This window comes from Ornithodoros turicata, chromosome 4 (assembly GCF_037126465.1).
Source record: "Ornithodoros turicata isolate Travis chromosome 4, ASM3712646v1, whole genome shotgun sequence".
Classification (NCBI taxonomy): domain Eukaryota; kingdom Metazoa; phylum Arthropoda; class Arachnida; order Ixodida; family Argasidae; genus Ornithodoros; species Ornithodoros turicata.
This window is the reverse complement of record NC_088204.1, coordinates 4,101,626-4,128,418: the sequence shown is the minus strand read 5'-3', so window position 1 is coordinate 4,128,418 and position 26,793 is coordinate 4,101,626. Positions and strand designations below refer to the sequence as shown.

The 26,793-nt window shown below is 47.9% G+C and overlaps 3 protein-coding genes and 1 long non-coding RNA gene across 5 annotated transcripts; all 4 read left to right on the top strand.

Moving 5' to 3' along the window:
* The first annotated feature begins 223 nt into the window (after window positions 1–223).
* Window positions 224–10,627, top strand: LOC135390523 (phosphatidylinositol phosphatase PTPRQ-like). Its single transcript, XM_064620216.1, has 24 exons — window positions 224–560; window positions 639–932; window positions 1,004–1,251; window positions 1,343–1,418; window positions 2,091–2,390; window positions 2,469–2,762; window positions 2,834–3,081; window positions 3,173–3,248; window positions 3,921–4,220; window positions 4,299–4,592; window positions 4,664–4,911; window positions 5,003–5,078; window positions 5,751–6,050; window positions 6,129–6,422; window positions 6,494–6,741; window positions 6,833–6,908; window positions 7,581–7,880; window positions 7,959–8,252; window positions 8,324–8,571; window positions 8,663–8,738; window positions 9,411–9,710; window positions 9,789–10,082; window positions 10,154–10,401; window positions 10,493–10,627. Exons 1-24 carry the CDS (start codon window positions 224–226, stop codon window positions 10,625–10,627), a joined length of 5,604 nt encoding a protein of 1,867 aa, XP_064476286.1.
* Window positions 10,628–11,628: 1,001 nt separating this feature from the next.
* Window positions 11,629–12,404, top strand: LOC135392629 (uncharacterized). The gene is made up of 3 exons (XR_010422182.1): window positions 11,629–11,912; window positions 11,984–12,231; window positions 12,323–12,404. It is a non-coding gene; the product is annotated as an uncharacterized LOC135392629 (long non-coding RNA).
* Window positions 12,405–18,792: 6,388 nt separating this feature from the next.
* Window positions 18,793–21,011, top strand: LOC135390522 (receptor-type tyrosine-protein phosphatase kappa-like). Its single transcript, XM_064620215.1, has 9 exons — window positions 18,793–19,134; window positions 19,345–19,438; window positions 19,519–19,604; window positions 19,890–20,041; window positions 20,103–20,190; window positions 20,294–20,367; window positions 20,429–20,465; window positions 20,634–20,719; window positions 20,850–21,011. Exons 1-9 carry the CDS (start codon window positions 18,855–18,857, stop codon window positions 21,009–21,011), a joined length of 1,059 nt encoding a protein of 352 aa, XP_064476285.1. The 5' UTR covers window positions 18,793–18,854.
* A 49-nt stretch (window positions 21,012–21,060) lies between these two features.
* Window positions 21,061–23,610, top strand: LOC135392628 (receptor-type tyrosine-protein phosphatase alpha-like). 2 transcript variants are annotated; one of them, XM_064623345.1, is made up of 10 exons: window positions 21,061–21,201; window positions 21,273–21,408; window positions 21,485–21,631; window positions 21,722–21,818; window positions 22,093–22,169; window positions 22,236–22,370; window positions 22,434–22,559; window positions 22,640–22,791; window positions 22,865–22,984; window positions 23,219–23,610. In XM_064623345.1, exons 1-10 carry the CDS (start codon window positions 21,146–21,148, stop codon window positions 23,268–23,270), a joined length of 1,098 nt encoding a protein of 365 aa, XP_064479415.1. In that variant the 5' UTR covers window positions 21,061–21,145; the 3' UTR covers window positions 23,271–23,610. The 2 variants fall into 2 exon arrangements, with proteins under 2 accessions (XP_064479415.1, XP_064479414.1); XM_064623344.1 differs by having other exon boundaries at window positions 22,865–23,000.
* Window positions 23,611–26,793: the final 3,183 nt, after the last annotated feature.

Here is a 26,793-nt window from a genome sequence, read left to right as displayed (position 1 = left end):
CTGACTGATCCAATGCACATAATTTTCTGCTTCAGCACCTGGCCCACCTAGTCAACTCTCTCAAGCTTTGAAGGGTGACAAAGGAATTACAATATCTTCAGTGCTGTCAGGGCTATAATATCTTCAGGGAGTTCGAGGATATGTCGTATCAGAAACTCCTGGCAATACGTTGTACATGGGGTACTACGAAAAAGATACGATATACTGAAAGAATATGTACTTAATGATTATTGTGTGCTTGTCTGCCGCTCTGTGTCCAGCTCCTGGAAAAGTTGAGAACCTGGTCGCCATCCGTGTGGCATCAAAGCTGTACACAGTGTCCTGGACGCCACCCGAAATACGTAACGGCATCATACGAGGATATCAACTGGGTCTGGAGCCGAAACGTCTGCTCCATTGTACAAGATCTCCGCCTGAACACCTGATGTTCAATATATCCGGAAACCAGACGGCACGCAATGTCTCGTTGATGCCTGCTGCCGAGTACAGTATTCGTGTGAAAGCACACACTGTTGCTGATGGACAATGGGCGACTATAAGGGTAACAACATCTGACGAAGGTAGCGTCTCCCAGCGGTCACCCTATCTAACATGTTGCTGCAGTCCAGCACTTACTTCTCGTATTTTCTTGTTTCCAGTACCCGAGGCTGCCCCCAGGGACGTAAACGTCCCTGACGTCTCTGATGCGGGCGCTACGGTCACGTGGAAGGAACCGGACTGTGCTCTTAGTCACGGCGCTATTAAGGGCTACAAACTAAAGCTGAGGATGAACGCACCGCAGAAAGGACCGGATCGTGCGTACAACATCACGGTGACATCTATCACCTTCAACGGGCTCAGTCCCTTCACCAACTACAGTTTAGAGCTGTCCGCATGGAACACAGCAGGGGACGGACCTGCAGTCTTCGCAGTATTCAGGACAGGACCTTCCGGTACAACGAAGTGGCACAAGCAACGAACGAAGAGTACCGATTATGCTGACCAATCACGTGTTCCGTTTCAGTGCCTAACGCGCCGACGAACCTGACGTCGCACAGCGCATCGAGCACATCGATCGCCATCTCGTGGCTTCCACCGAAACCGCTTACGGGAACGTTACAGCGTTATCGTGTATACTACAGGACGTCAGAACATGCGGAGTCCACCATTGACAAGATTCCTGCACCAGCATACTGTAATGCGACAACGCGCTCCGGACGGCAGTGCTTCGCCATCCAAGACCTCACGCCTAACACTAGATATCACGTTTTTGTGAGTGGGTATTCCTTAGTCTGTAGCTTACGAGGGGCACCCAGTCCACGTCTCTTTTATTTTTATTTTTGTTATTCCAACACACGTACAGGTGACTGCCAAGAACGAGCTCGTTGACCAATGGAGCAAGCCAAGCAACGAGATTACTGTGACAACACAAAGTGCTGGTGAGGACCGTTATCACTTGTCCTTTTATCCTTTCAGTGCCCAAGATAGTCTGCTGTAAGGAAGAACTGGGGAACAGTTTTTAATCCTCAAATGGCCAGGGCTCGAGCGAGGAAGTGTGAAATGTTGGGTTCATCAGCAGAATGTGTCTTGTGCTCTGTCTTCTAATGCGGTCGCGATGTCAGTTCAGCCTGTCCTATCTCTATCGAATGCGGTGTATTCCTATTCCCGCTTTCGTGTCCGCTACAGTGGACTTGTAGCGGTATGCGACATCTGCAATCCCGAGTCACCGTGTTCTGAATGGAGCGGCAAACAAAAGAATTGCGGCAGTTACGTTCAACACGATACCGCTCTGAAAATGACTCTGCAAACAGCTGCCACATCTCTTGTCCATCTCACTATAGTTTCCAAGTACTGACTGATCCAATGCACATAATTTTCTGCTTCAGCACCTGGCCCACCTAGTCAACTCTCTCAAGCTTTGAAGGGTGACAAAGGAATTACAATATCTTCAGTGCTGTCAGGGCTATAATATCTTCAGGGAGTTCGAGGATATGTCGTATCAGAAACTCCTGGCAATACGTTGTACATGGGGTACTACGAAAAAGATACGATATACTGAAAGAATATGTACTTAATGATTATTGTGTGCTTGTCTGCCGCTCTGTGTCCAGCTCCTGGAAAAGTTGAGAACCTGGTCGCCATCCGTGTGGCATCAAAGCTGTACACAGTGTCCTGGACGCCACCCGAAATACGTAACGGCATCATACGAGGATATCAACTGGGTCTGGAGCCGAAACGTCTGCTCCATTGTACAAGATCTCCGCCTGAACACCTGATGTTCAATATATCCGGAAACCAGACGGCACGCAATGTCTCGTTGATGCCTGCTGCCGAGTACAGTATTCGTGTGAAAGCACACACTGTTGCTGATGGACAATGGGCGACTATAAGGGTAACAACATCTGACGAAGGTAGCGTCTCCCAGCGGTCACCCTATCTAACATGTTGCTGCAGTCCAGCACTTACTTCTCGTATTTTCTTGTTTCCAGTACCCGAGGCTACCCCCAGGGACGTAAACGTCCCTGACGTCTCTGATGCGGGCGCTACGGTCACGTGGAAGGAACCGGACTGTGCTCTTAGTCACGGCGCTATTAAGGGCTACAAACTAAAGCTGAGGATGAACGCACCGCAGAAAGGACCGGATCGTGCGTACAACATCACGGTGACATCTATCACCTTCAACGGGCTCAGTCCCTTCACCAACTACAGTTTAGAGCTGTCCGCATGGAACACAGCAGGGGACGGACCTGCAGTCTTCGCAGTATTCAGGACAGGACCTTCCGGTACGACGAAGTGGCACAAGCAACGAACGAAGAGTACCGATTATGCTGACCAATCACGTGTTCCGTTTCAGTGCCTAACGCGCCGACGAACCTGACGTCGCACAGCGCATCGAGCACATCGATCGCCATCTCGTGGCTTCCACCGAAACCGCTTACGGGAACGTTACAGCGTTATCGTGTATACTACAGGACGTCAGAACATGCGGAGTCCACCATTGACAAGATTCCTGCACCAGCATACTGTAATGCGACAACGCGCTCCGGACGGCAGTGCTTCGCCATCCAAGACCTCACGCCTAACACTAGATATCACGTTTTTGTGAGTGGATATTCCTTAGTCTGTAGCTTACGAGGGGCACCCAGTCCACGTCTCTTTTATTTTTATTTTTGTTATTCCAACACACGTACAGGTGACTGCCAAGAACGAGCTCGTTGACCAATGGAGCAAGCCAAGCAACGAGATTACTGTGACAACACAAAGTGCTGGTGAGGACCGTTATCACTTGTCCTTTTATCCTTTCAGTGCCGAAGATAGCCTGCTGTAAGGAAGAACTGGGGAACAGTTTTTAATCCTCAAATGGCCAGGGCTCGAGCGAGGAAGTGTGAAATGTTGAGTTCATCAGCAGAATGTGTCTTGTGCTCTGTCTTCTAATGCGGTCGCGATGTCAGTTCAGCCTGTCCTATCTCTATCGAATGCGGTGTATTCCTATTCCCGCTTTCGTGTCCGCTACAGTGGACTTGTAGCGGTATGCGACATCTGCAATCCCGAGTCACCGTGTTCTGAATGGAGCGGCAAACAAAAGAATTGCGGCAGTTACGTTCAACACGATACCGCTCTGAAAATGACTCTGCAAACAGCTGCCACATCTCTTGTCCATCTCACTATAGTTTCCAAGTACTGACTGATCCAATGCACATAATTTTCTGCTTCAGCACCTGGCCCACCTAGTCAACTCTCTCAAGCTTTGAAGGGTGACAAAGGAATTACAATATCTTCAGTGCTGTCAGGGCTATAATATCTTCAGGGAGTTCAAGGATATGTCGTATCAGAAACTCCTGGCAATACGTTGTACATGGGGTACTACGAAAAAGATACGATATACTGAAAGAATATGTACTTAATGATTATTGTGTGCTTGTCTGCCGCTCTGTGTCCAGCTCCTGGAAAAGTTGAGAACCTGGTCGCCATCCGTGTGGCATCAAAGCTGTACACAGTGTCCTGGACGCCACCCGAAATACGTAACGGCATCATACGAGGATATCAACTGGGTCTGGAGCCGAAACGTCTGCTCCATTGTACAAGATCTCCGCCTGAACACCTGATGTTCAATATATCCGGAAACCAGACGGCACGCAATGTCTCGTTGATGCCTGCTGCCGAGTACAGTATTCGTGTGAAAGCACACACTGTTGCTGATGGACAATGGGCGACTATAAGGGTAACAACATCTGACGAAGGTAGCGTCTCCCAGCGGTCACCCTATCTAACATGTTGCTGCAGTCCAGCACTTACTTCTCGTATTTTCTTGTTTCCAGTACCCGAGGCTGCCCCCAGGGACGTAAACGTCCCTGACGTCTCTGATGCGGGCGCTACGGTCACGTGGAAGGAACCGGACTGTGCTCTTAGTCACGGCGCTATTAAGGGCTACAAACTAAAGCTGAGGATGAACGCACCGCAGAAAGGACCGGATCGTGCGTACAACATCACGGTGACATCTATCACCTTCAACGGGCTCAGTCCCTTCACCAACTACAGTTTAGAGCTGTCCGCATGGAACACAGCAGGGGACGGACCTGCAGTCTTCGCAGTATTCAGGACAGGACCTTCCGGTACAACGAAGTGGCACAAGCAACGAACGAAGAGTACCGATTATGCTGACCAATCACGTGTTCCGTTTCAGTGCCTAACGCGCCGACGAACCTGACGTCGCACAGCGCATCGAGCACATCGATCGCCATCTCGTGGCTTCCACCGAAACCGCTGACGGGAACGTTACAGCGTTATCGTGTATACTACAGGACGTCAGAACATGCGGAGTCCACCATTGACAAGATTCCTGCACCAGCATACTGTAATGCGACAACGCGCTCCGGACGGCAGTGCTTCGCCATCCAAGACCTCACGCCTAACACTAGATATCACGTTTTTGTGAGTGGATATTCCTTAGTCTGTAGCTTACGAGGGGCACCCAGTCCACGTCTCTTTTATTTTTATTTTTGTTATTCCAACACACGTACAGGTGACTGCCAAGAACGAGCTCGTTGACCAATGGAGCAAGCCAAGCAACGAGATTACTGTGACAACACAAAGTGCTGGTGAGGACCGTTATCACTTGTCCTTTTATCCTTTCAGTGCCCAAGATAGTCTGCTGTAAGGAAGAACTGGGGAACAGTTTTTAATCCTCAAATGGCCAGGGCTCGAGCGAGGAACTGTGAAATGTTGGGTTCATCAGCAGAATGTGTCTTGTGCTCTGTCTTCTAATGCGGTCGCGATGTCAGTTCAGCCTGTCCTATCTCTATCGAATGCGGTGTATTCCTATTCCCGCTTTCGTGTCCGCTACAGTGGACTTGTAGCGGTATGCGACATCTGCAATCCCGAGTCACCGTGTTCTGAATGGAGCGGCAAACAAAAGAATTGCGGCAGTTACGTTCAACACGATACCGCTCTGAAAATGACTCTGCAAACAGCTGCCACATCTCTTGTCCATCTCACTATAGTTTCCAAGTACTGACTGATCCAATGCACATAATTTTCTGCTTCAGCACCTGGCCCACCTAGTCAACTCTCTCAAGCTTTGAAGGGTGACAAAGGAATTACAATATCTTCAGTGCTGTCAGGGCTATAATATCTTCAGGGAGTTCGAGGATATGTCGTATCAGAAACTCCTGGCAATACGTTGTACATGGGGTACTACGAAAAAGATACGATATACTGAAAGAATATGTACTTAATGATTATTGTGTGCTTGTCTGCCGCTCTGTGTCCAGCTCCTGGAAAAGTTGAGAACCTGGTCGCCATCCGTGTGGCATCAAAGCTGTACACAGTGTCCTGGACGCCACCCGAAATACGTAACGGCATCATACGAGGATATCAACTGGGTCTGGAGCCGAAACGTCTGCTCCATTGTACAAGATCTCCGCCTGAACACCTGATGTTCAATATATCCGGAAACCAGACGGCACGCAATGTCTCGTTGATGCCTGCTGCCGAGTACAGTATTCGTGTGAAAGCACACACTGTTGCTGATGGACAATGGGCGACTATAAGGGTAACAACATCTGACGAAGGTAGCGTCTCCCAGCGGTCACCCTATCTAACATGTTGCTGCAGTCCAGCACTTACTTCTCGTATTTTCTTGTTTCCAGTACCCGAGGCTGCCCCCAGGGACGTAAACGTCCCTGACGTCTCTGATGCGGGCGCTACGGTCACGTGGAAGGAACCGGACTGTGCTCTTAGTCACGGCGCTATTAAGGGCTACAAACTAAAGCTGAGGATGAACGCACCGCAGAAAGGACCGGATCGTGCGTACAACATCACGGTGACATCTATCACCTTCAACGGGCTCAGTCCCTTCACCAACTACAGTTTAGAGCTGTCCGCATGGAACACAGCAGGGGACGGACCTGCAGTCTTCGCAGTATTCAGGACAGGACCTTCCGGTACAACGAAGTGGCACAAGCAACGAACGAAGAGTACCGATTATGCTGACCAATCACGTGTTCCGTTTCAGTGCCTAACGCGCCGACGAACCTGACGTCGCACAGCGCATCGAGCACATCGATCGCCATCTCGTGGCTTCCACCGAAACCGCTTACGGGAACGTTACAGCGTTATCGTGTATACTACAGGACGTCAGAACATGCGGAGTCCACCATTGACAAGATTCCTGCACCAGCATACTGTAATGCGACAACGCGCTCCGGACGGCAGTGCTTCGCCATCCAAGACCTCACGCCTAACACTAGATATCACGTTTTTGTGAGTGGGTATTCCTTAGTCTGTAGCTTACGAGGGGCACCCAGTCCACGTCTCTTTTATTTTTATTTTTGTTATTCCAACACACGTACAGGTGACTGCCAAGAACGAGCTCGTTGACCAATGGAGCAAGCCAAGCAACGAGATTACTGTGACAACACAAAGTGCTGGTGAGGACCGTTATCACTTGTCCTTTTATCCTTTCAGTGCCCAAGATAGTCTGCTGTAAGGAAGAACTGGGGAACAGTTTTTAATCCTCAAATGGCCAGGGCTCGAGCGAGGAAGTGTGAAATGTTGGGTTCATCAGCAGAATGTGTCTTGTGCTCTGTCTTCTAATGCGGTCGCGATGTCAGTTCAGCCTGTCCTATCTCTATCGAATGCGGTGTATTCCTATTCCCGCTTTCGTGTCCGCTACAGTGGACTTGTAGCGGTATGCGACATCTGCAATCCCGAGTCACCGTGTTCTGAATGGAGCGGCAAACAAAAGAATTGCGGCAGTTACGTTCAACACGATACCGCTCTGAAAATGACTCTGCAAACAGCTGCCACATCTCTTGTCCATCTCACTATAGTTTCCAAGTACTGACTGATCCAATGCACATAATTTTCTGCTTCAGCACCTGGCCCACCTAGTCAACTCTCTCAAGCTTTGAAGGGTGACAAAGGAATTACAATATCTTCAGTGCTGTCAGGGCTATAATATCTTCAGGGAGTTCGAGGATATGTCGTATCAGAAACTCCTGGCAATACGTTGTACATGGGGTACTACGAAAAAGATACGATATACTGAAAGAATATGTACTTAATGATTATTGTGTGCTTGTCTGCCGCTCTGTGTCCAGCTCCTGGAAAAGTTGAGAACCTGGTCGCCATCCGTGTGGCATCAAAGCTGTACACAGTGTCCTGGACGCCACCCGAAATACGTAACGGCATCATACGAGGATATCAACTGGGTCTGGAGCCGAAACGTCTGCTCCATTGTACAAGATCTCCGCCTGAACACCTGATGTTCAATATATCCGGAAACCAGACGGCACGCAATGTCTCGTTGATGCCTGCTGCCGAGTACAGTATTCGTGTGAAAGCACACACTGTTGCTGATGGACAATGGGCGACTATAAGGGTAACAACATCTGACGAAGGTAGCGTCTCCCAGCGGTCACCCTATCTAACATGTTGCTGCAGTCCAGCACTTACTTCTCGTATTTTCTTGTTTCCAGTACCCGAGGCTACCCCCAGGGACGTAAACGTCCCTGACGTCTCTGATGCGGGCGCTACGGTCACGTGGAAGGAACCGGACTGTGCTCTTAGTCACGGCGCTATTAAGGGCTACAAACTAAAGCTGAGGATGAACGCACCGCAGAAAGGACCGGATCGTGCGTACAACATCACGGTGACATCTATCACCTTCAACGGGCTCAGTCCCTTCACCAACTACAGTTTAGAGCTGTCCGCATGGAACACAGCAGGGGACGGACCTGCAGTCTTCGCAGTATTCAGGACAGGACCTTCCGGTACGACGAAGTGGCACAAGCAACGAACGAAGAGTACCGATTATGCTGACCAATCACGTGTTCCGTTTCAGTGCCTAACGCGCCGACGAACCTGACGTCGCACAGCGCATCGAGCACATCGATCGCCATCTCGTGGCTTCCACCGAAACCGCTTACGGGAACGTTACAGCGTTATCGTGTATACTACAGGACGTCAGAACATGCGGAGTCCACCATTGACAAGATTCCTGCACCAGCATACTGTAATGCGACAACGCGCTCCGGACGGCAGTGCTTCGCCATCCAAGACCTCACGCCTAACACTAGATATCACGTTTTTGTGAGTGGATATTCCTTAGTCTGTAGCTTACGAGGGGCACCCAGTCCACGTCTCTTTTATTTTTATTTTTGTTATTCCAACACACGTACAGGTGACTGCCAAGAACGAGCTCGTTGACCAATGGAGCAAGCCAAGCAACGAGATTACTGTGACAACACAAAGTGCTGGTGAGGACCGTTATCACTTGTCCTTTTATCCTTTCAGTGCCGAAGATAGCCTGCTGTAAGGAAGAACTGGGGAACAGTTTTTAATCCTCAAATGGCCAGGGCTCGAGCGAGGAAGTGTGAAATGTTGAGTTCATCAGCAGAATGTGTCTTGTGCTCTGTCTTCTAATGCGGTCGCGATGTCAGTTCAGCCTGTCCTATCTCTATCGAATGCGGTGTATTCCTATTCCCGCTTTCGTGTCCGCTACAGTGGACTTGTAGCGGTATGCGACATCTGCAATCCCGAGTCACCGTGTTCTGAATGGAGCGGCAAACAAAAGAATTGCGGCAGTTACGTTCAACACGATACCGCTCTGAAAATGACTCTGCAAACAGCTGCCACATCTCTTGTCCATCTCACTATAGTTTCCAAGTACTGACTGATCCAATGCACATAATTTTCTGCTTCAGCACCTGGCCCACCTAGTCAACTCTCTCAAGCTTTGAAGGGTGACAAAGGAATTACAATATCTTCAGTGCTGTCAGGGCTATAATATCTTCAGGGAGTTCAAGGATATGTCGTATCAGAAACTCCTGGCAATACGTTGTACATGGGGTACTACGAAAAAGATACGATATACTGAAAGAATATGTACTTAATGATTATTGTGTGCTTGTCTGCCGCTCTGTGTCCAGCTCCTGGAAAAGTTGAGAACCTGGTCGCCATCCGTGTGGCATCAAAGCTGTACACAGTGTCCTGGACGCCACCCGAAATACGTAACGGCATCATACGAGGATATCAACTGGGTCTGGAGCCGAAACGTCTGCTCCATTGTACAAGATCTCCGCCTGAACACCTGATGTTCAATATATCCGGAAACCAGACGGCACGCAATGTCTCGTTGATGCCTGCTGCCGAGTACAGTATTCGTGTGAAAGCACACACTGTTGCTGATGGACAATGGGCGACTATAAGGGTAACAACATCTGACGAAGGTAGCGTCTCCCAGCGGTCACCCTATCTAACATGTTGCTGCAGTCCAGCACTTACTTCTCGTATTTTCTTGTTTCCAGTACCCGAGGCTGCCCCCAGGGACGTAAACGTCCCTGACGTCTCTGATGCGGGCGCTACGGTCACGTGGAAGGAACCGGACTGTGCTCTTAGTCACGGCGCTATTAAGGGCTACAAACTAAAGCTGAGGATGAACGCACCGCAGAAAGGACCGGATCGTGCGTACAACATCACGGTGACATCTATCACCTTCAACGGGCTCAGTCCCTTCACCAACTACAGTTTAGAGCTGTCCGCATGGAACACAGCAGGGGACGGACCTGCAGTCTTCGCAGTATTCAGGACAGGACCTTCCGGTACAACGAAGTGGCACAAGCAACGAACGAAGAGTACCGATTATGCTGACCAATCACGTGTTCCGTTTCAGTGCCTAACGCGCCGACGAACCTGACGTCGCACAGCGCATCGAGCACATCGATCGCCATCTCGTGGCTTCCACCGAAACCGCTGACGGGAACGTTACAGCGTTATCGTGTATACTACAGGACGTCAGAACATGCGGAGTCCACCATTGACAAGATTCCTGCACCAGCATACTGTAATGCGACAACGCGCTCCGGACGGCAGTGCTTCGCCATCCAAGACCTCACGCCTAACACTAGATATCACGTTTTTGTGAGTGGATATTCCTTAGTCTGTAGCTTACGAGGGGCACCCAGTCCACGTCTCTTTTATTTTTATTTTTGTTATTCCAACACACGTACAGGTGACTGCCAAGAACGAGCTCGTTGACCAATGGAGCAAGCCAAGCAACGAGATTACTGTGACAACACAAAGTGCTGGTGAGGACCGTTATCACTTGTCCTTTTATCCTTTCAGTGCCCAAGATAGTCTGCTGTAAGGAAGAACTGGGGAACAGTTTTTAATCCTCAAATGGCCAGGGCTCGAGCGAGGAACTGTGAAATGTTGGGTTCATCAGCAGAATGTGTCTTGTGCTCTGTCTTCTAATGCGGTCGCGATGTCAGTTCAGCCTGTCCTATCTCTATCGAATGCGGTGTATTCCTATTCCCGCTTTCGTGTCCGCTACAGTGGACTTGTAGCGGTATGCGACATCTGCAATCCCGAGTCACCGTGTTCTGAATGGAGCGGCAAACAAAAGAATTGCGGCAGTTACGTTCAACACGATACCGCTCTGAAAATGACTCTGCAAACAGCTGCCACATCTCTTGTCCATCTCACTATAGTTTCCAAGTACTGACTGATCCAATGCACATAATTTTCTGCTTCAGCACCTGGCCCACCTAGTCAACTCTCTCAAGCTTTGAAGGGTGACAAAGGAATTACAATATCTTCAGTGCTGTCAGGGCTATAATATCTTCAGGGAGTTCGAGGATATGTCGTATCAGAAACTCCTGGCAATACGTTGTACATGGGGTACTACGAAAAAGATACGATATACTGAAAGAATATGTACTTAATGATTATTGTGTGCTTGTCTGCCGCTCTGTGTCCAGCTCCTGGAAAAGTTGAGAACCTGGTCGCCATCCGTGTGGCATCAAAGCTGTACACAGTGTCCTGGACGCCACCCGAAATACGTAACGGCATCATACGAGGATATCAACTGGGTCTGGAGCCGAAACGTCTGCTCCATTGTACAAGATCTCCGCCTGAACACCTGATGTTCAATATATCCGGAAACCAGACGGCACGCAATGTCTCGTTGATGCCTGCTGCCGAGTACAGTATTCGTGTGAAAGCACACACTGTTGCTGATGGACAATGGGCGACTATAAGGGTAACAACATCTGACGAAGGTAGCGTCTCCCAGCGGTCACCCTATCTAACATGTTGCTGCAGTCCAGCACTTACTTCTCGTATTTTCTTGTTTCCAGTACCCGAGGCTGCCCCCAGGGACGTAAACGTCCCTGACGTCTCTGATGCGGGCGCTACGGTCACGTGGAAGGAACCGGACTGTGCTCTTAGTCACGGCGCTATTAAGGGCTACAAACTAAAGCTGAGGATGAACGCACCGCAGAAAGGACCGGATCGTGCGTACAACATCACGGTGACATCTATCACCTTCAACGGGCTCAGTCCCTTCACCAACTACAGTTTAGAGCTGTCCGCATGGAACACAGCAGGGGACGGACCTGCAGTCTTCGCAGTATTCAGGACAGGACCTTCCGGTACGACGAAGTGGCACAAGCAACGAACGAAGAGTACCGATTATGCTGACCAATCACGTGTTCCGTTTCAGTGCCTAACGCGCCGACGAACCTGACGTCGCACAGCGCATCGAGCACATCGATCGCCATCTCGTGGCTTCCACCGAAACCGCTTACGGGAACGTTACAGCGTTATCGTGTATACTACAGGACGTCAGAACATGCGGAGTCCACCATTGACAAGATTCCTGCACCAGCATACTGTAATGCGACAACGCGCTCCGGACGGCAGTGCTTCGCCATCCAAGACCTCACGCCTAACACTAGATATCACGTTTTTGTGAGTGGATATTCCTTAGTCTGTAGCTTACGAGGGGCACCCAGTCCACGTCTCTTTTATTTTTATTTTTGTTATTCCAACACACGTACAGGTGACTGCCAAGAACGAGCTCGTTGACCAATGGAGCAAGCCAAGCAACGAGATTACTGTGACAACACAAAGTGCTGGTGAGGACCGTTATCACTTGTCCTTTTATCCTTTCAGTGCCCAAGATAGTCTGCTGTAAGGAAGAACTGGGGAACAGTTTTTAATCCTCAAATGGCCAGGGCTCGAGCGAGGAAGTGTGAAATGTTGGGTTCATCAGCAGAATGTGTCTTGTGCTCTGTCTTCTAATGCGGTCGCGATGTTAGTTCAGCCTGTCCTATCTCTATCGAATGCGGTGTATTCCTATTCCCGCTTTCGTGTCCGCTACAGTGGACTTGTAGCGGTATGCGACATCTGCAATCCTGAGTCACCGTGTTCTGAATGGAGCGGCAAACAAAAGAATTGCGGCAGTTACGTTCAACACGATACCGCTCTGAAAATGACTCTGCAAACAGCTGCCACATCTCTTGTCCATCTCACTATAGTTTCCAAGTGCTGACTGATCCAATGCACATAATTTTCTGCTTCAGCACCTGGCCCACCTAGTCAACTCTCTCAAGCTTTGAAGGGTGACAAAGGAATTACAATATCTTCAGTGCTGTCAGGGCTATAATATCTTCAGGGAGTTCGAGGCTGTCGTATCAGAAACTCCTGGCAATACGTTGTACATGGGGTACTACGAAAAAGATACGATATGCTAACGCGGTATGACCCCTACCTCCGAAGAGTAACACATCACAGGTTCCTTGGGGTCATCGTGGACAGAGCTCTGTCCTGGTCAGCCGAAGTTCAGCGCATAAAGGAGAAAGCTACATCCGTCGTTAATGTCATGCGCTACATCGCAGGCAGTCGACGGGGAGCGTCTCCGACGGCTATGCTCGGTCTGCATCATTCACTAATTCGTCAGATGTTGGCGTACTCCCTGCCACTTCTACAAGGTCTGTGTCCCACCTCAGAATCTATCCTCGAGAGTGTGGTTGCAAGGAGCCTAAAAGTGTGCTTGGGGGTTCATCGGTCAGCTTCTAACCAGCTCACAGTTGCAGAAGCGAAGGAACCTCCGGTACCAGCTCTAAGAGTTCAGGAATCACTTCGTCACTTCATCCGACTGTCAACGCGTCATCGTCGGCACCACCTTGTTGAAGCAATTAATTAGAGAGATAATTCCACTTTTCACCAGGCCATTCTGCCATACCGAGGCATCTCACCATCATATAAACGCATTCCAGCATCGCCTTTGCCATGGTGGAGTGTTGTGCCTCTCAGAGTCAATGCAGAAGTTCCAGGCCTTTCGTCGAAGAAGTCCTCACCCCCTTGCATGCAGCGACAGCTGAGCTTAGAATTGATCCAACGTCTGGATGATCGCACGGCGGTATATACGGATGGCTCCACAATATCTACAGGATCCGCCTGTGCCTTCGTTGTACCAGCGTCGAATACTGCGCGCAGTGCTCGACTATCCCATCGTACTTCATCGACAGCAGCAGAGCTACACGCTCTTCTTCTAGCCATAGAGCATATCTCGTGCGCGCTTTCCCAGGGAAAATTGGTGATTTTCTGTGATTGTAAAGCCGCTTTACAGACCGTTATGACACCGGGTACACACCACCTCTCAGCTCCTGTACTGAATGACACACTAGTAGCGCACCAAAAAGCAGTGATCGCTGGCCATGACGTGATTTTCCGGTGGATACCTGGCCACTGTGGGATCACCGGACATGATGCGGCCGATCACGACGCCCGGAAAGCACATGGAAATAGTACATTCCGCAGTGTTTACTTCACGAAGGTGGACGCCAAGAGTGCCTTAAAGTCTCTGAGCCATAAGCTGTCAACAGATCAATGGTTTTGTGGCGAGGCTGGATCTTCCCTTCTGCACCGGGTTGACCCCGAACTAGCTCTGGTCCTCCCAACATCCATGCCACGGCAGATTACATCATTGTTTCACAGGCTCCGGCTCAATGCACCATACAGTGCAAGACTCCTGTACAGGCTTGGGAAGGCGAACTCTCCTAATTGTCCAGTCTGTGGCTCAATCGAAGACGTCGAACATATTATAGTTACGTGCCCAAGATACTCTGAGTGTCGTGACAGACTTGTAGCCGCGTTAGGCCGGGTTGACAATCGACCCTTCGGAGTGCAGAAGGTGCTGGGCCCATGGCCAATGAGCACTCAACTGCCAGCTTTGCAAGCCGTTACACAGTTTTTAAGGGACACCAAGCTGTTAGATGGGCTATGACCTGTCTGTGGCGTTCGTCGCCGCTTCGCGACATCTCCAGTGGGTGATGGTGGACGTGTCTGGAATTCCTTTCCTGCTACAATCCCCATTTTTTTCTTTCTTTCAATCAATCAATCATGACCCCTACCTGATTTCTAACTCGGACATGGTTGTTCCCTGTCTCGCTTCTCCGTGTCATTCGAATTATATAAAATGATTTCCATGAACGTGGAATATGCTTCAATATGAACATTCCCACGCTGTTCGACCTTTACAGCAATGCCTGGATTCGATCGATGAGGTACGATTTGTAGCAACTATACATCCATGACTCTAGGAAAGTTGGACAGCCTACTAAAGACCTACCTTTCCTCGACAACCGTTGTGTTTAGACACGAGGTCTACTGTCAAGGTCTTCAGTGACTCTAGGCTAGCGCCAGCGTACGTGCGGTGCAATATGTTGCATACGTTGCAAAAACAATACCCACAAGTAAGAAGAGCCATACCAACTTACCACGAGAACTCTACTTTTGAGGAATTATTCACAAGGATTTGAAATCAAGTGACTTTTTGTTGTTGTTGTTTTCTTTTGTTTTGCAACGCGGAGGAGGACTCACACACAGACACAAAATTATGAGATGAGACTGATGCACTATTCCCTGGGTGTTGTCTTCGCCACACAACATGGCGGAGCACCATGTCGCGAAGGCAGCTTCTCTGCAAAACTCCCAATTCCCTCAATGAGCAATACTGGGCTTGTACACATTGAACGAATTTACCGTCTGATTCATCACTGAATCTCATTAGAAGCGCGCTGAGAACTCAATGAAATCCTTTCTTCTATTTCCAGGAGGGGAGCGGACCTGCATTATAGTTCCCGATCCACCGAGAGAATTGTCTGCCACAGACAGAACAGAGCATAGTATCAGGGTAGAATGGAAGAAGCCGCTGTGCAAGAGTGGAGTTCTCGAGCAGTACAGGGCAAGTGACGCGTCCTTCGATTGATCTTTACGAAAGACCGGAACAAGAATCTACATACCATACTGGGAGTTCACTGCACAGCTCTACATACCAGATGGTTAAAAAAGTCGTGTGGGACGACGTCATGTAGGGTTTGTGGTTTTCGGAATTTGCCAAAATATGCCGAACCCCCCCCCCTTCCAATGATTCTTTTTTTTTCAATTTGGAATGCTCTGAAACAAATCCCAATACGCAGTACCATGCCAGCTGCGACCCTTCCAATGGGAAAAGGAAATCCCCCCTGTGGACCGTATGTAGAGCCTGACATTAGAGAGCTTTAGTGCATCGTACGCTATCGCCTTTGCGTACGTAAGGGATAGCGTTGAAGGCCCCGCGGACGCGCAAAACATAAATGGAGCTTCACGCAGTGCGCAGATCCACCAAGCTATTCCTTGCACAGGCTCAGACGATGGCGTACGATGCACTGATGCTCACTATTATCTTCAGACAGCGCCCATATTTCGGAACATGTTTCGGAACACGTCATACATAGAAGGATGACCTGGTTGTGAGGTCTGTTATTGTCAAGAGTAGTAAGTGACGGACACAGGCTGCCATCAACACTACAAGGCCTCTAGACACGTTTAATTATCAATGAGAGCTAACTTTGAACCCCCACAGTAATCATCATCATCCAGTGAGTTATCACGTGAATTGGAGAGCATCTAACTCGTGTCTAGACCACTCTGTGTCTTGGCGGCAACCTGTGTCCATATAAATGAAAAAAAAGATAAAACTAGAGTGGATAGAAGGAGTTCAGTTGAAGATCAACGACGCCATCTTGAAGAAAGCGGTCCGGAACGGCCGCTGACCATCGCTGTGCGACGGAGCACAGAGGCAGGTTGGAAAGCCACTAGGTGGTGGTACTGTCCTTCTGACCACCAGTTCCCCACATCCTGTGACATCAGCTGTGACATTTTCATGGCATGTCTGGGCAGGTTAGGGCAGTTACGGACATGCAAGGAGAAAGACACTCATAATACAAAGGAATGCAAACTGCTGTGAAAACAACAGTAAATAAGCTAACAAGGGACACGATCAATAGCTGTCAACAAAAGGAATCAGGCACAGAAGCAAAACAGCCCACCACAATGGAGAGCGCAGAACGATGCGACTGCGCCATCCCACAGCCAGGCACAGAACTGACTCGGAATGCTTTTTTAACCTCTAGAAAGTCACGCATCTGCACCCCCCTAGCGGTTACTTTCTCAACTAATTTTATGACAACGTTATTAAGAATCACGCCAGCGCTACTCTCGTTCCCAAGGCAGAAGAAAATGGCAGGGATGCCCTTACAGGTACAACAGCAACCAGCGCTGACATTCATGGGCATGAAAATGGGAAAGCGGGGACAAAGTTACCACGTGCAAAAGAATTACTTACACAACAAATCAGCCCACCACAATGACAGCCACGAGGAGTGCAAAACGGTGCATCCATTCCATCCAACAGCCAGGCACAGAACTGAATCTCAATGTTTTTTCTCCTCTATAAAGTCATGTATCTGTCCCTCTTGTGGTTACTTTCTGAACTAATTTAATCCCAATATTATTAAGAATCGTTCGAGTGCTATTCCCATTCAGGGTAGAGCTAGCATCATCGTCAAGACATAAATGGTCAACATGAATCTTTCACGTCCAAAAAATACAAAGCTAGATGCATCATTGTAACAAGGACCGGGCATGTTAGTACATACTGCTGACAGTTGTGACGCAGTGAACAAAGGACGAGACAGATCGCACCCTTTCAACCACGTTACTGTGAATCAAAGAATAAACGTGAAGAAACCGGAATGTGACTACACCCCTCAGTTGCCTCCTCTCCCCCCTCTCATGCAGACGAGTAGCTTTATAGAGGAGAAAAAAGCATTCCGAGTCAGTTCTGTACCTGGCTGTCGGATGGAGCAGTCGCATCGTTCTTCGCTCCCCGTGACTGTTGTTGTGGTGTGCTGTTTTGCTTCTGTGCCCGATTCCTTTTGTTGATAGCTATTGATTGTGTCCCTTGTTAGCATATTTACTCTTGCTTTCACAGCAGTTTGCATTCCTCTGTATTATATGAGTGTTATTCTCTTTGCATGTCCAGAGCTGTCCTAACCTGCCCAGACATGCCATGGTGACGTCACAGCTGACGTCACAGGATGTCCAGACGGTGGCGCCACCTGGTGTGATGCTTTCCAACCTGCCTCTGTGCTCTGTCGCCCAGCGATGGCCAGCGGCCGTTTCGGACCAGTTTCTTCAAGATGGCGTCATTTATCTTTGACTAAACTCATCTCTCCACTATATATCTATCTATTTTTTTTTCCCCTTTTTTATGGACACAGGTTGCCACCAACACACAGGATGGTCTGGACACGAGTTAGATGCTCCCCAATTCATGTGATGACTCACTGGATGATGCTGACTACTGTGGGGGTTCCCAATTAGCTCTAATTACTCATTAATCGTGTCTAGAGGCCTTGTAGTGTTGACTGCAGTCCCTGTCTGTCACTTACTACTGGCAGGGAATGTTCGGAAATCGCAAACAGATCCAAAAGCCGATCACTCACTCCCTATCCTTCTAGCTCGACTTTGTACTCTTTGAACTCCTCTCTACACCCTCCAGTAACCACTTAGACTGACCCTTGTTTTCGTTTCTTAAGCCCGTTAAAACACGCTCAAGCCACCAAGACTTACGTGGAGTACTGAACAGATGCCCGCATTCGGGCATTTATTTTCGGGGCTGAATATAGATGCCGAAAGAATCTGATTTTTCCTGAATCATATGCCCATAAACACCCCCCGAATTAGTTTGAATGAAAATGCCGAAAACTACAAACCCTAGAAGTGACGAGAGCAGTTCATTGTGCATTTACATATACATGTGTAAAGAGTGAATGTCTGATAGTTGAGAGTTTTAGCTATGTGTGGTGTTGTCTGCGTCTTGCTAGTCCCTTGTGAATGTGGCTATTTAGACTCAAATTGAATATGTGCGAACTACCCCATCTCACAACCTTCTATAGGTGCCTTTAATCTAACAGAAAAGTCACCACTGTAGCAGGAGATTCCTAAGAGTAGACATGTAATAAAGCGATAATGAGCAAACCGTCCGTACAGTGTAATAAACGTTTAAAGTGGACACCGTGCTACCGAAAGCGCACCTGCGTTACTCACCTATAAGCTTAAAGTATTGTAGATGATTTTGAGGGTGACAACAACAACAACAACAACAAATACGCAATAATGATGTAGTGGGATGCTTCGCCGCTGAGGCAGCACCCTGTCCCATTGCTTGAGGGGGAGAAGATGGTGAAGGATGACGAAGATGAATGTTTAGAGATCACACAGGAGCCCTTCTGACAATCGTGCTGTATCTATTGCAATCTATTGTAACTTGCCTGCAGCTGAACATATCGTTGGTGCACTCATACAACGCGGAGCTGCTGAATGCAAGTCGTCCTTACTCTCCTGTCTTGCTGAATACCTCCATCGTATGGCATGACCTGAAGTCCCTGTTCCCGGGTTCCAGTTACAATGTGTGCATACAAGCAAGCACAAGTGCAGGTTTTGGACCTGCTGAGTGCAAAGAGGTCAGCACCAAACCGTCAGGTACGTACGGGTTCATCATGCAAATCCACTGACTGAATGCATCCAATGCATGAATGAATCCAATGACTGAAACTCTATGACTGAATGCGATTCGATGTATTAGCTATGTTCAACATAGAGGAATCAGAATAGAGAAATGTTTCATCGTTCAGTGGGACGTGCTGATCCTTACTCCATTCCACATAGTTTATCTTCCCTTTTCTACTGCAGTCAGCCCTAGGCCAGACAGAGAAACCATCGTGGCAGTAGTGGTCAGCGTTCTTCTCATATTAGCCATTTCAGCAACGGCGTTATACTACCACAGGTAAGAATTGACTAATGTAGTTCTGCGCATGACTACAACACCACTCTGAAGTGTTTTCACCGCCTGTTCTCCATGTCCAGCAGACGCAGGCGAAACATGTCCGCTGAACTGAAAACTACACTAGCACCTTTTGCCATGAATGAGGTTCTGGGCATACCCTCTGCAGGTATGACTTTCGCTTTTAGCAACTAACACAACTTTACTTAACTTGAAAGTAATAAAATAAGGAGTGAGGCGAACGATGTAGTGAGCGAGACCTGAAACACTGTCTTTCGGAGACATTCTAAAAGCTATTCCTAGTGTGAATGCGCAGTCTGTCGCCCTTGCCTTCTACGCAATGAGTTACAAAAGCTTCAAATAACTCGTACCTTGAGAAGAGCTACCAGATGTTGTGCCACACAATCAACACACACTCACACCTCACACTCAGCAACCATTTAACAATCTGCAGGTTATGTGCACAATGCCCCGGAAGCAGAAGCGTACGTTGTCATGAATACACCGCGGAGAAAAGGAAGAAATGCAGCGTTGATATCGGTCCAACAATTTCAGACGCATATCATCAACTCTGAGGCAAACGGCACGCTCAAGGAGGAGTACATGGTATGCCGAACACACATATAAAAGTGGATATATAGCAAGTTTTATGGCACACTGTTGGCAGGCTATTGACTCGTGTGAGCTGCATCCGTGCGAAGTTGCAGAAAGGCCAGAAAACATAGATAAGAATCGATATGGGAACATTCTGCCATGTGAGTCTGCCATGTGTCCTGAAGACAGCATTGAAAACAACTCAATAAGTATCTTCCGATAAAGAACGCTCACATATAGTACGAAATTTACCTTACTTTCCAGACGACCATTCGCGCGTTATTTTGTCAGAGCTCCCAGACGGTTGGTCGGATTATATCAACGCAAATTATGTTACTGTGAGTATTCAGCTTTACATTTCATGGAAACGTTGTGTCAGTGAATGGCTTCTTTTTTTAGGGTTACAATAACGATAGAAGGTACATTGCAACACAAGGTGGGTCAGAATTTTTGTGATGCCATTCAGGTTTATTTCGTGTTCCTCAATTATTCCACACAGATCGTTATATGCGGACCATACCATCGTATTACTAATCCTATAGTTCGCAATATATATTTGTGTTGTGTAGTGTTATGCTGGACAAAATACTTTAATCATTCTAAGGTCCAACTCTCGCAACGGTCACCGACTTCTGGCGCATGGTGTGGGAATCTGGTAGCTGCAAGATCGTCACGCTTACCAGTCTGGTGGTATTCAATATATCAAACACTTCTTCCTGATAATGCATAGCTCATCAATATTTCTTACGACGTAGCGGTGTTGCGAGGAATCACCTGATCATCGCCATTCATGTAGGTCTTGTTGTTGTCTACAACATAGGTAAATTGCGTCAAGTATTGGCCAGCATCAGTGGAGCAATACGGCGATATTGAAGTCAGGCTCCATCAGACCGACACCACGGATGACTTCGTTATAAGAGAGTTCGCTATGTCAAGGGCAAGTAGAAGCATGTTACAATTGAAATGGTCGCGTACCCATTAGTACACAACCCATACGGATAGCGCTTCACGTCTGCTTCATTGTAGGAAAAGGAGCGCCGACATCTCCTGCACTTCCACTTCACCAGTTGGCCCGAACATGGCGTTCCCACTTGTCTGGATGCCATATGTTCATTTATGAAACGGGTAAGGGGCTTTCATCATGAAGACTCTCCAATCATCGTCCACTGCAGGTGAGTTATTGACATAAATTGGACAATATCTATATAATATTCCGTTGTTGAGTCCCCACCATGTATTGCAGTGCAGGCACTGGTGCAACCGGTACTTTCATTCTAATGGACAGCGTGCTAGACCAAGCAGAAGCCCAGAAGCAGTTGGACGTCTTCTCTCACTTAGATGCTATGCGACAATGTCGGGCCAACTTAGTTGAGTCATTGGTATGACTACGGCGACTTAGACTGAGTATAACAGAGAATATTATATATCATCATCGTCCCTCTGTCTCCCGAATAGGACCAGTACGTCTTTGCGCACCGTGCGATCGAGGCCCTTTGTAAAACGTGCCATTCGATAAGCGTCACAGACTTCAGGAAGCGAGCGCAGGAACTCAGAGTTCCAAATAGTGATTCGAGGAAAAGCATAATTGAAGACGAGTTTGAGGTCAGGAGCACATCGTTATAAGCGGAATTAAGTGTTGAATATCCGTGCCTACGAGTACATTAAAGGTTTTTTTAATCCTCCCTCTTGCAGGAACTCAACAGACCAATATATCGACGTAACGAAACCTACAACAGCGCCCTCAGCTACGAAAACGTCGGGAAAAATCAAAGACGTGACGTTCTGGCAGGTAAAATCCGTGGTCCGTGACGGAGCACTGAAGCATGTCAATAGAGGTCCCTATAACCTTGTGCTCTATTGAATCCCATACCACGCATTTGTTTGTATAATCCCGTACACCTACTGTATTCCCGTTTATGACTCTTCTAAATCGCGTTATAACCGGGTTAAGCGACTGCTGAACTAAACTTAAAACTTAGTACAATTCCTCGGTTCTGACACAGACAGCAGTGTTCAAAAATCTTCCCATGCCTTCCTCCAAGATTCGCCGTGGATTTTTACAGGCGACTCCAAACGATTCCTCCTGTGCCCTCCGCAAGGTTCTGGTCGTACCGACTACATCAACGCCGTCTATGTTGATGTAAGACTACCTCGTCCAGTAGGAAATCTCTTTTGTTTCGGAATAATCACTGAGACTATTTTGCAGGGTTACAGACGCCGCAACGCGTTCCTGGTGACTCAGTTCCCGAGACCAGACACGGTCGGGGACTTTTGGCAAATGGTCTCGATGAGCAAGACGACAACCATCGTCACTTTGGACAACCTGAATCCGGGAGATAAGGTTTGGAAGGACACATTAGGTATTGCATATTACAATAGGTTTCTATCTTAAATATTGCTGTAGAACTGCCCCCAGTTCTGGCCGGAAGTTCACCAGACTCTGAGAAACTATGGCTGCTCAGTCTGCAACACAGCGACGACGGTAAACTCTGGTATCGTCGTGCGAACCTTTAGGGTTGAGCAGAATGAGGTAATGGACCTGTTGTTTTCCTTTTCGGTGTAAGGAAGTAAGGAAGTAAGAATATTTAAATAATCGATGAGTGGTTCCAGCAACCTTCTAGAGCAGTGCGCCAGTTCCACCTGCAATGTTGGCCGCGATCGACCCCTGTGCCGCCATCTTGTGAAGTCATATTGAACCTCATTCAGCAAGTAGAGGACTGGCAGACTCGATCGCCCAACACTGTGCTAGTCATTCAGTGCACGTGAGTTCCCTATCAGGAATCCCGCTGGGATGATCGTTATAATGATAACTCACCTTTCGTACGTGTTATGCAGGGACGGATGTCTTGCGAGTGGACTCTTCTGCGCTTCGAGTATCATCTGGAAACGAATGAAGACAAAACAAATGGTGGATGTCTTTCAAAGCGTGCAGACCATTCGAAGAAGTCGAACAGAGTTCGTGCGAGAGCTGGTAATATTTATTTAGGGGGATATAATATCGTAAAGCAGAGGTCGCAGACGTTGCCTGAGTTTATCATTCTACTTGACGCCTCGCTCTGATGTTACAAGAACTGTTACCGAGAGAACAGGCCTAACAGCGCTTTTCTTTGTCTTGGGGCAATGTTAGCGTAAGAAAGGTGACGAAATATGTCAAAATGTCACGAAAACTCATGGGTTCCTCCTTTACAGGTCCAGTACCAGTTTTGCTACGATGTGGCCTTGGCTTTCGTCGACAACTTAATCACCTACGCGAACTTCTAGTGACTGTGGCTAGTTCATTTAGCTAATGATGTTCGCCGCCTTTTAAGCTTCTAGTGTTCACTGCGTTTGGTTGAGTGTATGATTGTAATAGCCTTGTAACATGAGCAGCCTTCAATCACCTTTGAAACCAACCGACCCTGAATATGAGGGCAGCGCCATCACGCGCGCGTTCTTTGGCCATTGGTTCCAATCATCATTGAAGACTGCCCATGTGACAGAGGTGCAAGTTGTGGAAAAAGAAGTCGTCTTTGTTTGCAACAGTAGAATTGCGTACAATGTAATTAAAAGGATTGCTGGGTCAAGCCTGTGATGCAATCCGCAGTCAGCAAGTCAGTAGACCATGACAACAAAGCAGAGTTACATCAAGTGCTCTGAACATCAAATGAGGTTACAAGTACAATTACAACACATAGAATTAACCTTTAAGAAAAGTACGACATGCAGCTTGGGGTAAGAGACCATTTAAACGATTTAAACGCTAAGAGATAATGGATAGATGGATTGTCCTTATTATAAACATGATGTTTATAACTGAATGTGCCTACCTTATGACTGATATGCCTGTGACAACGATGACATTGATAAAGTTTATCCAACTTACCTTAACGCTATAGTCATGAACAACTATTACCTCACGGCACTACAACGCATACTGGGACTACAAGACTGTATTATATCTTAGGTTCTTTTACCAATTTACATTGTCATCGCTGTCACGGGAATATCAGCCATAACGTAGGCACATTCTGTTATAAGCATTAGCAAGGAATAGCAAGTCCGCCTACGCCTGACTATTGTTTCTCTTTCTTTTTTCAATGAACATACCCCCCCCCCCCAATTTCACACTAACACCTTTTTCGTCCGTTCGCTTCAAAAATAGAACCTAAGGGCGATCGAGCCCCTTGGGTTCCAACCCAAGCAGCACACTGTACTGAAAGTCGAGTGCAATACGGGTGGACGGTATGTGTCTTATCAATGTTGCTTAGTTTCACGAGTCTGTTCAAGGTCTTCCCCCTACCCGTCCACCCCTATTGCACTCGACTTTCATTACATTGTGCTGCTTGGGAATGAGTCCGTTTCGGCTCCGCCAAAAATACGGACACGGAAAACGTCAAGAAGTGAAACCGGCCCTACTCGTTCAGCTGTAACAAGAAACAGGTAAGTAGAGCGATGAAGTTATTGCTGAAAACCAAGGACGAATACACTAAACAGCAACCATTTGGCACATACTGATCAGGATATCTAACATGACCAAGTAAACTTGTATAGTACGGGTTCGATACAATTTCAATACAGTTTCAATATACTGGCACACTAGCACTAGCATACTAGCATTCTCTTACAGGACCACTGAAGGATTTCATGGGATTAGTCTGGAGGGTGTACTGGTCATACTGGTACCCGTCACATGTCAGCTACAACCGTTGTTTTTGTATGGGAACGCGTAGTATTTTGCTGCACAATCCACCGCAGCCAAAAAACAAACTTTTTAAAGGGAGGCATTCACTGCTCCTTTAATCCTTTCGCTTCTCTAAATCGTAGTGAAACGCGCACAACCACGGTCGTACAGTTCTCACGCGGTTTTTAACTTCTGGTAGATGGACTTCAGCAATAAGTAGGGCTCCGCGTTTTCCGTTTTTATTTTTGGGCGGATTCGGTGTATGTTTTTACGATGTTTATTGACTTCCACGAAATCGGCGTTTTTCGATGATTTTCCTGGAGTGTACACAGTTTACCCGACGGTTATCGGCGAATGGAAATCCCATGTAATTTCCGTAGGACGGTCAATCAACGTGACATTATTCGCTGCGATGGCGTTTTACAGCTAACGAAATAGTAAACGGACATGTTTCACAGCCATCGCATTTCTGTATGGTTTTCTGATATGCGTCAACAACTTGCTGGGCACGTGCAGCAATTTATCTCTGTCATGTCCTGGAATGTCCTTCTGTATTCGATGTTTTTCGATTAAAACCGAATGAGGCAAAATTTACCCGGTGTATGTTTTTCGGCAGTAAGTGACGCTTTCATGACGAAGCGCCTCTACCAGCTCGAGTATACGAGTAGTGGTTAGGATGATTATCTTCGATGATGTGAAAAGTCAGAGTCTGGGCAACAATTACTTACGACAACAACAACTTTACTCTGACTTCGGAAAGTGGGGAGGTTCATCACCAGAGGTGATACTGTACCCAATTGCTGGTGGGGATGTGGGGAATAAAAATAACGAGTCCCTTCACAATAAAGATCGAAGTCCGATGGTGTCCAGAAATGTCAAAAGAGCTTTGAGCGCAGAGCGTTGCTGTGCTGGATTGGGCCAGGGACCAAGCAATTTCGATAGGGAGAAGGGGCGAGAGTCCAGCTGTCGAAGAGACTCGGAGAGTGCGGTCCGGCAAGGTTGGTAGTGGGGGCAATGAAGAAGAATATGCTCCAGATCCTCAAGAGCACCACAGTGGCAGCCAGGTGGGAGAGTCAACTTCCAGTTACTTCCAGATGACCATCTAGCATGCCAAGACTGGGACGGGACGCGGTTTCTAATCTCGGCACCGGCTGTGCTCTCTGAGGTTCTCCCCGGGTTTTCCCGGAAGACTCTCCAGATGTATGTCGGCACAGTTCCGTCTGAAGTCGGCCCAGGACGCATTCTGATCTCTATAATCAAACCTGGGACTGAGAGACAGAAAACAAAGGACACCATCGTCTCAGCGCTCATTGCGGATGTACAGCTCGCATAAGAGTTAACTTTAACGCCATTCCGGCCTGCGGTCCCTGGTGGTGCGTAGTAGAAATAAGGGCGGAGGGTGTTTACAGTTGTAGTCGAGTTCAACTTAAGAAGGAAAAGTCAGTCGTCGATACATACGCCGTTGGAGATAAGGGGACACTATAGCGCGGGAGAGTGAGTGTGATGGATTATATGATCTGGCGGAGGAGGGAGAGTGACATCTTTGTGCCCGGTCATCCTATCTGCGGCGCAGTAATATTTCGAGAGGCTGACTGACTGGATTTCTCTTCCTTCAGTTGAACACGCCTATAGAGGGTGTGACCGTCGTTGTGATAAAAGACAGGGTTGACACAAACTCGCCATTGTTGTAACTACCCTCAAGCGGGTGCTTTTGACAAAACTGTCACCCTGTCCTGGTCGCACGTCATAGAAAACGTCATTTTGAGGTCATGTGACTTTGTTTACATGTCGTTTTGCCGCTTACCGACATATTTCCATCGTCATAACGCCAAGAGATGAACGTATTTTGCCAGCGTAAACTATGCGGTGCTTTTTCTGAAACATGGTAGCCCATTTCTCCCTAGTTTAAGTACATCGCATCAACTCAATGAGTCTTAATGCGCGGTCATCATCGTCAACAATACGAGGCCTTATGTGCAAAACTGTGCGTTTTACTGCGAGACTATCGGATAAAAATAATTACCGTGATGGAAAAACATCCAAAACGTTGCGCAGAAACAACAACCGCATTGTTCACAAGCGGATTGGCCGCCGATCATGGGCG

Excerpts from the sequence above, each read along its gene's own strand:
- LOC135390523 (XM_064620216.1), top strand. The coding sequence starts at position 224 with ATGATTATTGTGTGCTTGTCTGCCGCTCTGTGTCCAGCTCCTGGAAAA. Across the intron at positions 5,079-5,750 it reads TGTGACAACACAAAGTGCTG|CTCCTGGAAAAGTTGAGAAC; the intron begins GTGAGGACCGTT and ends CTCTGTGTCCAG. Across the intron at positions 6,051-6,128 it reads GGTAACAACATCTGACGAAG|TACCCGAGGCTGCCCCCAGG; the intron begins GTAGCGTCTCCC and ends TCTTGTTTCCAG.
- LOC135392628 (XM_064623344.1), top strand. The coding sequence starts at position 21,146 with ATGAAACGGGTAAGGGGCTTTCATCATGAAGACTCTCCAATCATCGTC. Across the intron at positions 22,371-22,433 it reads ACCTGAATCCGGGAGATAAG|AACTGCCCCCAGTTCTGGCC; the intron begins GTTTGGAAGGAC and ends ATATTGCTGTAG. Across the intron at positions 22,792-22,864 it reads GTGCTAGTCATTCAGTGCAC|GGACGGATGTCTTGCGAGTG; the intron begins GTGAGTTCCCTA and ends CGTGTTATGCAG.
- LOC135390522 (XM_064620215.1), top strand. The coding sequence starts at position 18,855 with ATGTTTAGAGATCACACAGGAGCCCTTCTGACAATCGTGCTGTATCTA. Across the intron at positions 19,605-19,889 it reads TCTGGGCATACCCTCTGCAG|GTTATGTGCACAATGCCCCG; the intron begins GTATGACTTTCG and ends AACAATCTGCAG. Across the intron at positions 20,466-20,633 it reads AAGGTACATTGCAACACAAG|GTCCAACTCTCGCAACGGTC; the intron begins GTGGGTCAGAAT and ends AATCATTCTAAG.